Source organism: Brassica rapa, chromosome A01 (genome assembly GCF_000309985.2).
Source record: "Brassica rapa cultivar Chiifu-401-42 chromosome A01, CAAS_Brap_v3.01, whole genome shotgun sequence".
Lineage (NCBI taxonomy): Eukaryota > Viridiplantae > Streptophyta > Magnoliopsida > Brassicales > Brassicaceae > Brassica > Brassica rapa.
This window is the reverse complement of record NC_024795.2, coordinates 3653845-3666919: the sequence shown is the minus strand read 5'-3', so window position 1 is coordinate 3666919 and position 13075 is coordinate 3653845. Positions and strand designations below refer to the sequence as shown.

Sequence of the window (13075 nt, the reverse complement as noted above, 5' to 3'; positions counted from 1 at the left end):
GACTAGGTTTTTGAGTTTATTGTTGAAGATATCAGCGGCTTGATTCACCTCTTCTGCGCAGCCAACGCCACCACCGAGGCTAGCAACAATCCGTGGCGTACAACCAATCTTACATATTCCAAACAAAGCCACGTTCCTTGCTCCTAGCTGGTACAATTGCTAAACAAGACACATATGTAAAGTTTATAAACAACAGACTAATTTATAGTTGGTTCCGTTTATTTATGTGCATAAATTCTAAGATTTAGTGAAAACATAATGCCATTTACAACTTTATACAAAATAATTTGTAACTGTAAACTCTTTTGGGATCAACTTGTAAACATAAACTTCTTTTGTAACTAACATGGTGCATTCCTAATCTTGAGTAGCAGCAATCGGATATGTTCTTCAGATTAATCCAAACTAGAAGTGTAGAAATTTTTAACCAAAAAAAGAAATCAGTTAGATTAGCTTGGGTTAATTTTCTATCTTAATTTTAATATTAAAAATGCTGGATTCCAACGCCCAAACTATTGTTTCGCCAATCATTTAAAAATTCGGTTAACATTTTACGGTTTAGTCATCGGTTAGACTTTGGCGGTCACTATTGATATTGGACCGGACTTTGTCTTGTCGTTGTCGGGACAAGCAAGAGAAATATAAAGTTGAGCTCGCTTGAGGGTTTTAGGCCGCCGTCGATTGTTTGTCACCTCACCGGTAGGGTTTTAACAATCACTCTTCTTCTCCTCGACCCTGTCACCGTCATCTGTTCATTAAACTTAGAACTTTTGAAGATGAAAAGGAAGGATACCACTCCGCCGCAGAAACCCAATCCGTCGAAGAAGACAAAGAAAACAAAGAAGAACAACCCTCAAACTCAGCTTGTAGATGTTCCGGTAGAGGTCGTAAAAACCAAACCTTTTGATCAGAAGAAAACAGCTTCGGGCATTGTTTCCGAAGAGGGTCCATGGAAGAACCTTGAGCTTATACTCTCGTTGCAGAACAATGAATTAAGCAACAAAGAGTGAGTTTTTAAATGCTTCTCTGCTTATACTTTGACGATGTTACTCTCTTAGCTCGTTGAAAGTTTGTGGCTTTTGAATAACATATGCAAATAGTAGAAAAGAAAGATTGTGAATTTGTAGCTGATATGTGATTTTACCTGTTTCAATTTCTCAAATTACAGCAAAAGATTCTATTTTTGAATGATGTTAAGGGAATATGATTTTTTTGCAGGAAGATGGAGTTGGCTTTCAGTTTTGTGGAAGCATATACAGGAGAGAAGAGGAGTGACGACGAGGATGATGAAGAATGTCAAGCGGTTACGATCTCTCGTCTGGTTATGTATCTAAGCGACTGGATCCAGTCACTGTTTTTCTCTAAAGAACAAAACTTTCAAGTCAAGGCTGAGATTTGTTTGGACTTTAGATGCTGGAACATCCTCAGGTTCTGCCTGAAGCAGTCGTCAATCTTGCACGTCTCTATCAATTCGTCAAGATACCTTTTGAAGGCTATAGGGTTTATCGCCGGAGATCTTCTATCTTCTATCGGAGATGGTCAAGGCTTTGAAGCGTTCAGCTCTGTGGTTGACTGCGTAGAGTTGTTGTTTTCATCGAAAAGCGGGCTTTTCAATGATAACTTCGACTTGTGGTTCTCAGCTGTGGAGCCTGTTCTGAACCTCACTCATAGAGTTCTTGCAGAGAATATCAAAGATGCGTTTGTGCTTAGATTCTCTTGCTTGGTTCTTGAGCCGTTCTCTACGTTTATGGTTCAGCCGACTAAGAAGAATGGGTTTCAAGATTTCGTGGACAAGCTTGTTGAGCCTTTACTGAGTGTGTTGGGTTTATTGATAGCCAGGGAAGACAAAGGTTATGGTTTGGAAACGGCCTTGTTGAAGTTGATTCAGGAAATACTATCTCTAGGTCTGTTTCATTCATCTCATATCGATGGGTTCTTAGGCCTAGGCGGAGCGGAAAGGTATTTGCCAGAATCGAATGTGAGCAAAACCGTTTTGAAAAGCTATCATCGGCATTTTTTCACCAAGTTTGAGAACATGTTAGTGATGAAGAAGGAGGTGGAGCTGAGCTGTATGGGGTCATTGTTTAGTTTGTTTATCAACAGAGTGATGAAACAGCAAAGAGACTCAAATCAGCTGGCTACAAAGGCCTCAAAGCAGCAAGGCGCATCTACAAATGATAACGAGTCTTCTGCAAAGAGTCATAGCTCAAGTTTCATCCGCTGGGAGTCGCGGAAGTCACTTTTTGATTTCTTCCTGCATCTTATGGAACCTATATTGCTAAAGATCGATGGACATGTTGAATCTAGCTCTGACATTGCATCTCTGTTAGCTGATTTCTGTTGTTTGATTAAGTCCGCAAATGGTTTACTCTACCACTTTGCTCACGAGAGGATATACGTAAAGACAGAGGATGCATCTGAAGGAGCTTGCTTCTGTTTCTTGAAGAAAATCTTCACAACAATAGTTTCAGTTGCTTCTCAATTACAACACACATATTCTGAAGGGTCGAAGATGCATGTTTTGTTAGCCAAGGAGCTGATAACTGCGATAGGCTACTTGCTGCAAATTGAATACGAAGTTATTGAGAATGATTTAGTTACTTTGTGGCTAACCATTCTCTCTTTCACGAGGTTTAGTAGTTTTTCATCAGAGAACGCAGAAGATGACTGCTCGTTGACTTCATTGTTGATTGGTCTCGGATGTCAGTTGATAAACTTATACAGTGACCTCCGTCAGGTAAGTGTTGCTGTATTTGCTATGTGCAAAGCTGTAAGGCTTATGATACCTTCTGATGGTGATAATGTGGAGATGGTCGACATCAGAGAGCTTCCACTGTTAGAAAGAAGCGCACAATCAGTGGAGAAGCTCATGTCATGTCAAGATCTAAGGCTTGCTATACATAGAGCTGTTAAAGCTATACCAGAAGGCCAAGCATCTGATTTCATCAAGAGCTTGACTACAGATGTATCAGAAACCTCAGATTGGATAAGAGTTAGTTGCTCAGCAAGTGCTAGAGAACAAGATGGACAGGTGGCAGCGTTCTTGGCCGGAGCTTTGTCTGCTATCTATTCACTTATTCTGGACTCGCTAACTATCAAAACCGGGAACAGTATCAGTGTCGCCGAGTCCATGAACTCTCTGGTGATTCTCATCCGTCCTTGCTTAACTCACCTGGTTTCTTCCGGCTCAGATTGCATCGAAAATTTCCTTTCTGCTGTCACCGGAAAGGATTTGGACATTATAATTACTGAAAAGAATAGAGAGACCTACAGAAAGTCTGCGCGCTTGTTTATTATCTTCTTCTTGCGAATCTACATGTCTTCCCGAAGCTTATCTAGGCAACTGATTTGTCTTATGCCTCCGAAAAAGTCGAAAGAGATGGCTGTTATTATGGGTGACTCTGCTACAGCTCGCCGCGGAAGTGATTGGGTGAAAAAGAAGAGTTGGAATGATGAAGGCTACTTTTCATGGATCTGCCAACCTTCAGCTTCTATTGTTGACATTATTAAACAAATTTCAGATGTTTACCTCAATGATGACAGTGCAGAGGACTGCTCCTTGCTGGTGTATATATTATATGGAGTGGCTCTTCAGAGACTTGTTGATTTAAACAGAGATATAAAATCACTTGATTATGTGTCGCAGATAAGTGATCATCAGATGCATGGTACAGTGCTGGAGCATGTTTCAGTACTTAAGTCTGAAGGAGAAGAGCTTACTGAGTTTCTTTTGGGTAACACCATCATACCAGGATTTTCTGAAGTTGGAGCTTTTGAAACGATAGATGACACTGATCAGTGTTTGCCTGCTGTGCGTTTGGGGGTTCTTAGCCAGCATATTGATATTTGGTGCCCCCATGCAGGAAAAAAGAATATGAAGAGCTTCCTGTCTCAGCTAATAGGAAGTTCCGTTATGTCAAATCTTGGCTTGGAGAATAGTGTAGACAAAGGCACTCAAAATAAGAAAACAGGGTTGGAACAGTCTTCGTTAGGGCTTCTTTGTGATTCAGTATTGTATGAGCATGAAGTAAGTCATCTTCCTTTTTTTTGCTTTGTTTCTTTATGCTCCTGTATCCAGATATTCATTTGAGTTTTTCTACCAGTTTGTTCGCAGGTCTTTGGCGCCGAGTTTTTCCCACATACTCAAAATGACAACAGAAGCAATGTTCAAGGACTTCACCGAAGAAGTAGATTCACCATCAGATTGGTCAGAGGTGTTAGTCTTGCTTGAAAGTTCAGTGGCCAAGCTTCAGTCGGAAGCCTATTTCGAGGGGCATGTGTCACAGCTGGACAATCGAAAGTATACAGCTTGTAAAAATTTGCTAAATCTTTTATGTGTGATGCCCAAGGAGTATATGAATAAGAAGTCACTCCAACTTTATGCAAGTTTTCTCCTCGACCTTGAGAGGTAAATAATAGTAGATAGAATATGTTATCCCTAATTTTGTTGGCAATCATATTAACGAATTATACTTTTGTTAATATCTCTTTGTAGGTTTATAGTTTTTAGCATGTTGAGATGTTTGGACAAGCTGTCTCCGGGTGATATGCAAAACCTTTTCAGCCTGTTCATCACTTGCAGAAAAACTTTGAAAAGCGTTGCTATGGTTTCTTGCGACAAGGTGCTAAGATCTACCGAGTTGCCTTTATCTGATATTCTATCGTTGACTTCTTGGCTTTTCAAATCAGCACAAGCTGTGGTTACTTGTCAAGAGAGAGTCAGGAGTGATTTCACAAGAAAATCAAGGGACTCCCTCTTTGCGTTGATGGATCACACATCGTATATGTTTATGACCATAAGTAGAGATCAGTTTAGCAAGGCGCTACCACTGTTTGATGGACAACTCATTTCAACCGAGGGAAGTAGACAAGCAAACCGTGCATTTGAGAGCGTGACAGAACAGGCAGAAACTCTACTAGATTCCTTAAGATCCACCTTCAGAGATGGGAGAACAGTCTTTGAATGTAAGACACTGATACTGAACGAGTTAGTACCCATATTCTCTTCTCTTAGTGGGTTGTTGTGGGGGTTAGCATCTACAGTGAGTCACAGAGATATGCAGAAGAGTCATATGAACGCGAAACTGAAATGGAAATCAGAAGAATTCTCGAAGCTTTCTGGCATTATCCATGTTCTTAGCAATTTTTTTGAGGTTTTCGCACAGTACCTGTTTCTTAGTGCTGATGCGCAGCAAGAAATTGGAACCAGTCTCAACTGGACTGGATTGCTTGATGGGACCGAGAGTTCTGGTGACATGGTGGAGAGTAGCAGCGATGTGAAAAAACATATTATTGAGAGTTTAATGAAGGGTGATTCTACGGAAGTCGTGTTAGCACTCAGGCATCTGTTAATTGCTTCTGCTGCAATATTAAATCTAAATCTCCAGATCAAGGGCATTACATTCTCACCCACATTCATCCCTGTTCTCACAGACATCTCATTTGATCTACTGTCTGTATTAGCAGGCACGAGCGAGTTACCTCTCGAGTTCTCATTCATATGGTTGGATGGTGCAGCGAAGTATCTAGAAGAGTTAGGGAGCCACTTGTGCTTGTATAAACGTATGTCAAACAGAGATCATCTCTACTCGAAGTCGATTGAGTTGCACCTGAAGGTGATTGGGAAATGCATATCGCTACAAGGGAAGGAGGCTACCTTGGAGTCTCACGAGACAGGGTTTGGTACTAACGTAATCCATGCTAAGAAAGTGGAATCAGAAAGAAGCCGGTCTCATCAGAGATTACATTGGTTGGAGGAATTAAAAGTGAGGTTTAGAATGTCATTTAAAGTGTTGTTACATAACTCCGAAGAGTCACATTTAAAGTCAGGACTAGAAGCTATACAAAGAGCACTGGTTGGAGTGTGTGAAGTGTGCCCAGCTATCTATAGCATACAGACTGGAGACAGAGATGGGGGTAGAATCTCTGAAACCGCTGCGGCTGGTATCGACTGTCTGGACCTAGTTCTGGAGCATGCCACAGGTAAAAAATGTTTTCCTATAGGCAGTCTTTGGTATACTTGATGTTAATAATTATAGCAGTGAACTTAGAGTAAAATTGTTTTGTAGGTCGCAATCGTTTGAGTGAGGTTAAAGGACGCATCCAGGGATTAGTGTCGGCAGTGTTCGGTATCATGTCTCACATGCAGAGTCCATTTATCTTCTGCACAGATGCAGTTGTTGGCAAGCAGGGTCCCAAATCTCCGGATGCTGGATCAGTCACTCTCATGTGTGTGGAAGTCTTGATAAGAATAGCAGGGAAACAGGCATTGTTTGAGATGAATCCATCGCACATAAGCCAATCCATACATATGCCTGGAGCAATCTTTCGTGATTATGGGAATTTGTTACGCAAGGATGATCAGCAACAAGATCTCCAAGTAGACCAGAAATTCTCTGTGAGCATGTATGCTGCTTGCTGCCGACTAATATATACATCTGTTAAGCATCATCCCAAGTAAGTGGAATTTATTTTTGCCTACACACACAAAATCTTGTTAAAATTTTACCATCTAGCTTAGAACTGCCTCTGATATTGTTCTTTACGTGACATTTCAAAATATCTAGAAAAACTGAGCGCTCCATTGCTGCACTACTAGAATCTACTTCTGCGCTTCTTCATTGTCTGGAGACAGCAGGGAACAGAGTGGGTAAGTTTGCTTCATTTGAAGTGGAAGAGGGAATCACATGTGCTTGTTTTCTTCGGAGGATCTACGAAGAGGTATAATCATCTCACTGTTCTGCCTTTTGGGTTTGAGAATGTAAACCTGTATCAACGTATTTCCAGTGTTTTATTTGCCTGTAAAACTACTGAATTGCAGCTAAGACAGCAGAAAGAAGTCTTTGGACATCACTGTTTCAAGTTCTTGTCAACTTACATATGGATTTCTTGTGGATATGGTCCTCTTAAAATGGGTATCAAAAGGTAATAGCCTTCTTCCTTTTGCATCTCTCTTTTTACACTTTTCCGTGAAAGCCGTTAGAATCTTGTTCAGTTTTCTTCAAAGTATGGTTTGAGATGGGTGCTCTTGTCCTGTTATAGGATGCCACCTAAATAAGTAGATAGGACTTAAACATGAGTTTGCAACTTTTGCAGGGAGGTAGATGAAGCTTTAAGGCCTGGTGTGTATGCTCTCGTAGACTCTTGCTCTGATCAGGATCGTCAGTATCTCCATACAGTATTTGGTGGTAAGTACCTTTTTTCTTTTTCTTTTTATAATTGTGTCTTAAGGTTCTAATTCTTAGAAATTGTTTTTTTTAACGTAATTTGTTGTCTCATGGTCTTTCTTTGCTCTTCTGCAGAAGGTCCTTGTAGGAACTATCTAGCAGCTCTGAAACAAGAATCCGATTTGAATTTCAAGTACGAGGGAAAGGTTTAGAAAAATTACAATTACTTTTTTTACTCTTGGAATATTGTAGCAAGTTACTAATGGGATTTGCTAATTTGTTGATGGTAATACTATACTTTCTTTGTTTTGAGAGTATAATAATTGATAATGAAGTTACGCATCAGTTTTGTAAGTTTAAATTATATTACTATTTTTTCAAAAAAAGGAAGAAAAAGTGGCGTAATGATTTGTTAGATAGATATAGACCACCACCAAATCTCAGCAGTTCTGCGGCCGCTTCAAATACAGTTTCAATGGTGCCAACGGCGATGTTTACTAATATATTTTATTTTGGGCCGGTTTATGCAGCAGCGATGTTGACTAATATATTTTGTTTTGGGCCGGTTTATGCGCAGCCGTTGTAAATCATTGTCTTTTTTAGTCTAATCATATCCATTCGATATTTAATCAATTGTTATTTTGAATAGAAATATTAGTTTGATGTATTCATTTCCTGAGAGACAATAAAACCTTAACATATGCTTAAAAATTCAATTTCTTTGCATGATGTACCGAAAATGCATTTGCCAGTGACTAAGAAACAAAAATTTGTAAAAGAATTAACAAAACTGAACTCAATAAGCTCTTGTCTCATCTTGTCTATCGGCGAAAGTCATTGGTGATGCACTTAGTATCCTGAATCGCATGAGAGAATCTGATCTTCCTTCCTCTGCGTTTTATCCATCTCCTCCGGAAGTGTAAGCTCCAAAAGAGCTTTGCATAATCTCCAACGCGGTCATAATTAAACATGATATTATCGCTTATGGGCATATATGGATTCTTTCCCTTTCTTTAGTAATTGCTATGGGATACTGATTGATTTGCTAGTTGAAAACTATGTACTTTTTTTTCGAACGAGTTAATTGTTATAGCTTCTTTAGCTACTATAGCAAATACCGGAAGAAATACATATAAGGACAAAAAGAAAATAAATGATTGTTAGTTGTTAATAATTAATCAAAATAAATAATTAGGTTTTGTATAATTAATTAATTTATCTAATCTCACACAATTCATTATAACATGTATAAATAAAGAAAACTGTTGCTAGATTAATTGCACTCGAACTCATGACTTGTTTGTCATATGGACAAGTTATCAACCAACCACTAGACTAAGGTGGAACTCTTGAACAATGGCCCCCCTCACATTTAGGTAATGCTGGCTCATTAAGTGGTACACAGGCGAGAGCGTAATTAAAAGGCAATTTAGGGGAAAAAATAAATAAATCTAAAAATTTCACTATAAAATTGATATCATTACGTTCTCTACGTCTTTACATTCTCTACATCGCTAACCAAGAAAATCTCCAACTTTTGTTTTTTTTGTTCTTCTTTTCAATTCTCTGAGATTCCGTTCCAAGCTAGTTCGATCAATCGCGAGTGCATTACCGTGAAAACGGTTGTTTAGAAAGAAAAAAACATTAATTTCCTTGTGAAATTATGAGGAAGGTCTAGAATGCACACTTGAAAGTTTGGGGTTAATTCAAGAATTTAATTGGTTTTGAAATAACTCAATTGAAGACATAAATAATAGATTTTGAATTTCATGAACTTTTTGAATCTTTGTATAAAATGCACTAAGAAGGAACAAAATTTTCACTGATAAAAATAATAAGACCATAATCATTTTCATACCATATAGATAGAGAAAATCATTTTAAAAAGTGGAATAAAAATCTACTAACAAAAAATAATTAAAATTCAATTATTTTTATATCACTATATAAATGTATAGATAAGAATATATCGGAATATAAAAATTATGTTCTTCCTTTGTAATATTGATTACAATAAATTATATATACTTTTGTCATTCCGATAATATATTTTAAAAATTGATAATGAAAATTATATTTCTAAATCTATCGTATTAATACTTTTGACGTAGATATCTAATAAATAAATAGTTTAAAGAATTATATTCATATCCTATCTTGAACCTTAAAAATTGGTTCTTTTACATTTTATAATAAATTTCCATTAAATTCTTTTCAAATACAATTTCCATGAGATCCACCAAAAATAGAATAACACAAATATTCAATAGAGTTAAAAATTAGTGAATTAGATTAAACTAGAATTTAAAATATTTAGTAGCATGATTTGAAATACATAATCCAATAACATAGGAATTTATAAGAATTTGATGAAATACATAACTGAATAACAAAAAAATAATAATAAAAATTTCAATTTTTTCAAATTGAGCAGAACTTCTAAATTGAATACCCCACTTTAATTTCTCGCCAACTTTTCCTTTTTTTTTAAGAAACTGTTTTCAAATAGTATAAACCATTCGAATCTTGTTCAGACAGATTCCATAAACTACAGTTAACTGCAAACATGGCTTGAGATAATGTTTATGTCCTGAAGTTACGAATTAAATGATTTTGGAAATTTTTTGCAGGGAGGTAGATGAAGTTTTGAGGCTTGGTGTGTATGCTCTTATAGACTCTTGCTCTGTTGAGGATCGTCAATATCTCCATACAGTATCTCTTATCTCTTATAATGGGGTTTTTTACGTAATTTGTTTGTCACCTGGTGTGTTTCTTTGTTCTTCTGCAGAAGGTCCTTGTAGAAACTATCTAGCAGCTCTGAAAGAAGACCACAAGTTGACTTTCAAGTTCGAAGGAAAAGTTTAGAGAAATCACAATGACTATTTACTCTTCTAATGTTGTATAGTAAGTTCCTTTGAAAGGCTAATGAAATTTGCTCTTTTGTACGATGGTAATAGACATTAGTATACTTCCTTTCTTTGTTTGAGAGAATAATAATCCATAATTTAAGTTACGCATTGAATTTATTTTGGTTCTTGTCTGCCACTTATTAACCACACTCATTGCTAGGATGTTAAGATTACATTATTAGTTAAAATTTTATAAAATAAAAAGTGTAATGATTGTTAAACCAAATAAAGATCATTGTATCTCAGCCATTCTGCGGCGGCTTCAACCACCAGTTTCCATGGTGCCGGCGGCGATGTTGATTAATTTTTTTGTTTGGTGGCGGTTTATCAGGCAGCCGTTGTAAATCAACAAGACAAGTCATTGTCTTTTTAGTCTAAATATGTCTATTGTAGCCTAAAGCGTACTTTAATATGGTCGGTTTTAGATATTTGTCAATACTTATTTTTGAATAGAAAAATTAATTTGATGCATACATTTTCTGACAAGAAAACCTTTAACATCCCATCCCTTAAAAATGTCAATTTCTCTGCATGATGTAACCAATTGCATTTGTAAAATGACTAACAAACAAAATGTTGTAAAAATAATCATGTTCGTTCGGTCCGAGACTCCCATATGAATGCTTGCAAGAAAACTTTGAAGGCTATGCTAATGTTTTTTTTTGGCAACGATTTTGCTATTGTTTCTAATTTATTCTCTAATAATTAATACGCTTTATGTGATTATCTCTGTATAGTTGTGGACGTGCAGTTGAATATATAAAATCACCACATCACTAAACAAAAAAGACGATCGTCATTTCATAATTGCGTTAGTGTTTGACTAATCATTTCTCTTATAAGTTTTAACGATAATTTGTGGGCAAATTATTGTCCGCCTCAATCTAATATCAACCCGCCACTTTTGTACAAGCTATTTAGAATTTACTTCTAACATTGTAATGCAGGGCCTCCGGAAAAAGGAATATAAAAGTGGTTTCAAAGGTTGTTGTGTGGTGTAATGATTAAAAAGTATCAATAAAATGTAAGATCGTTGGTCCAATGTGTAGTAGATGTATGTAATCAAATTTCGGGTCAAATTTGAGGAGTCCATGAAATGTAGCCATACTACAAACTACAAAGCATAGGAAACGTGTATTCTCCGAACCTAATGACAACTTATTTTGTAGTGTAATCTTGCCAACAAGAAGCATGCATATAGTTAAACTTCTCATTGGCATGTACTCGGATTTTAGATAGTAGCAAGTATAAAAATATCACTGTTTTAAACATAAAACCTAATCGACATCTGTAAACTTTAAACAGATAAAAAGCAAACAATCATCGTAAGATTAATAACTATATGAATACAACAGAAGTTTAAATTACAATTTTTAAAAATCAAATATACAAAAGTTAGGTCACAAACAATAGTCTCGTCTGAATTCTGATCGCATATCAAATGATACAAAAGTTTGGTCATTTTAACATGAAACAACCGATGTCTTATTAAGACTTTTTACTTTTGATAAAAAAAAATTATCAAGTCTTTGGCTCATTACAAGTAATGCACGTTCAGTCACGATTTGAGTTAAGAAGCAGATAAGCACCCGTATATAGCAAAAGTACAAAACTATACCAAACACATACATGTAGATAAAAATGGTCCTTGTTTCCGAAAACGAATATTCGTGGTCTTTCGATCTCTTGGCTCGTTTCTTCTTACTTTTTATTATAAAAAACAGTAATCACATTATAGTGAAAACAACACAAGAGAAGACCATTGACAGATATTTGTTCCTCATACGTATTAATGTAATTTCCATTACTATATGCTTCAACATATTTATTTACTTTACGTCGAAGTGAATCTCGATTTATAAACTAGTTTCGGGAAGGCCAATTTTTTTTTTAAAAATTGACTTTAAACAAACAATTATAAAAATTAATGAAATAAGTTAATTATAAATGTTGCTTAATATTTGTGGGAATTTAAAAACTAATCAACAATTATGATATAGATGAATCTCTTTCAAAGATAAAAATAATAATTAAGACCCAAGAAAACTCATATTTAACACACCTAAGCAAAAAATACTAAACACCTGTCAAAGATTTCTAATTTATTGATATGGACAGAATCTTGTCTATTTTATTATTAACAAGGATTAGTCTAATTAAACCACCTAGGGAACTTCTTTATTCATCATACTGTACTTTCTTTCTCTTAATTCATGAAACTATTTATTTTCTAATCAATCATCAAAAAGCTCAAAAATATTTTAACCAAGGCTGGGGAGAGAGAGAGGGCAAGAAAGTATGACAAACAGCCTTAAAGTTAAAGGTAATAGTACCTTTTGCTTGGTTTTTTTTGTGTGTTTATTTTATTCTTGGTACTTAATTCTGATGTAATGAACTATAATTAAATTTAGTACCGGCAAAAGGATCAATAAAAGAGTATTATATTTATGAAAAGATTGAGAAAGTATTTATGAAAAGATTGACTTGGTGGAAATAATCTCTGATATATATCACATAGTATAAACTATTGATAAAAAAACCTCATAGAAACTAAAAAAAAAAAGAGATGTGGCCGAATTTAGATGTGAATTTAATTACAATATCTTTAGAGTTAATGGTTTTGTAGTTCTAAAAGTCCTAAAAACATTATTTATAAAATATATCCAACTTTTGTGGCAATGTTGTCCTAAACCCTGAAGCGTATGTGAAGTCAGAACATTAATGGATTGCCTTGAAATAACTAGATTTTTATGTTTGCGACAGATCATTACTGTGTAAAATATGGTCGGAGAAAGGACATAAAATCTACCAAACAAAAACCATACAAAATTTCGATTTTTTTTTCTCGTTTTCTGGAGAAAAAAAACAAGGAACATTTTTTGATCATCGGTCTAATTTTGTTGTTGACTTCTCTGTTTTTTTTCTTCTAAGTTTATGTTTTATAAATCAAAATTTTTATTTTTTGACAGTAGATGGATTGAATTTGTCTTTGTAGGTTAG

General features: G+C 35.7%; 1 protein-coding gene and 1 long non-coding RNA gene across 3 annotated transcripts; one reads left to right on the top strand and one right to left on the bottom strand.

Annotated features, from left to right (window-relative positions):
• Positions 1-29: 29 nt before the first annotated feature.
• LOC103852906 lies at positions 30-7511 on the top strand. 2 transcript variants are annotated; one of them, XM_009129801.3, is made up of 9 exons: positions 30-1006; positions 1219-4027; positions 4104-4408; positions 4496-5982; positions 6069-6456; positions 6567-6720; positions 6821-6924; positions 7096-7187; positions 7302-7511. In XM_009129801.3, exons 1-9 carry the CDS (start codon positions 777-779, stop codon positions 7376-7378), a joined length of 5646 nt encoding a protein of 1881 aa, XP_009128049.1. In that variant the 5' UTR covers positions 30-776; the 3' UTR covers positions 7379-7511. The 2 variants fall into 2 exon arrangements, with proteins under 2 accessions (XP_009128049.1, XP_033145669.1); XM_033289778.1 differs by lacking the exons at positions 6821-6924; positions 7096-7187; positions 7302-7511 and having other exon boundaries at positions 6069-6460; positions 6567-6638.
• An 841-nt stretch (positions 7512-8352) lies between these two features.
• LOC117133599 lies at positions 8353-12810 on the bottom strand. Its single transcript, XR_004457509.1, has 2 exons — positions 9878-12810; positions 8353-9548 (listed from the first exon to the last, which is right to left on the bottom strand). It is a non-coding gene; the product is annotated as an uncharacterized LOC117133599 (long non-coding RNA).
• Between the last annotated feature and the right edge of the window lie 265 nt (positions 12811-13075).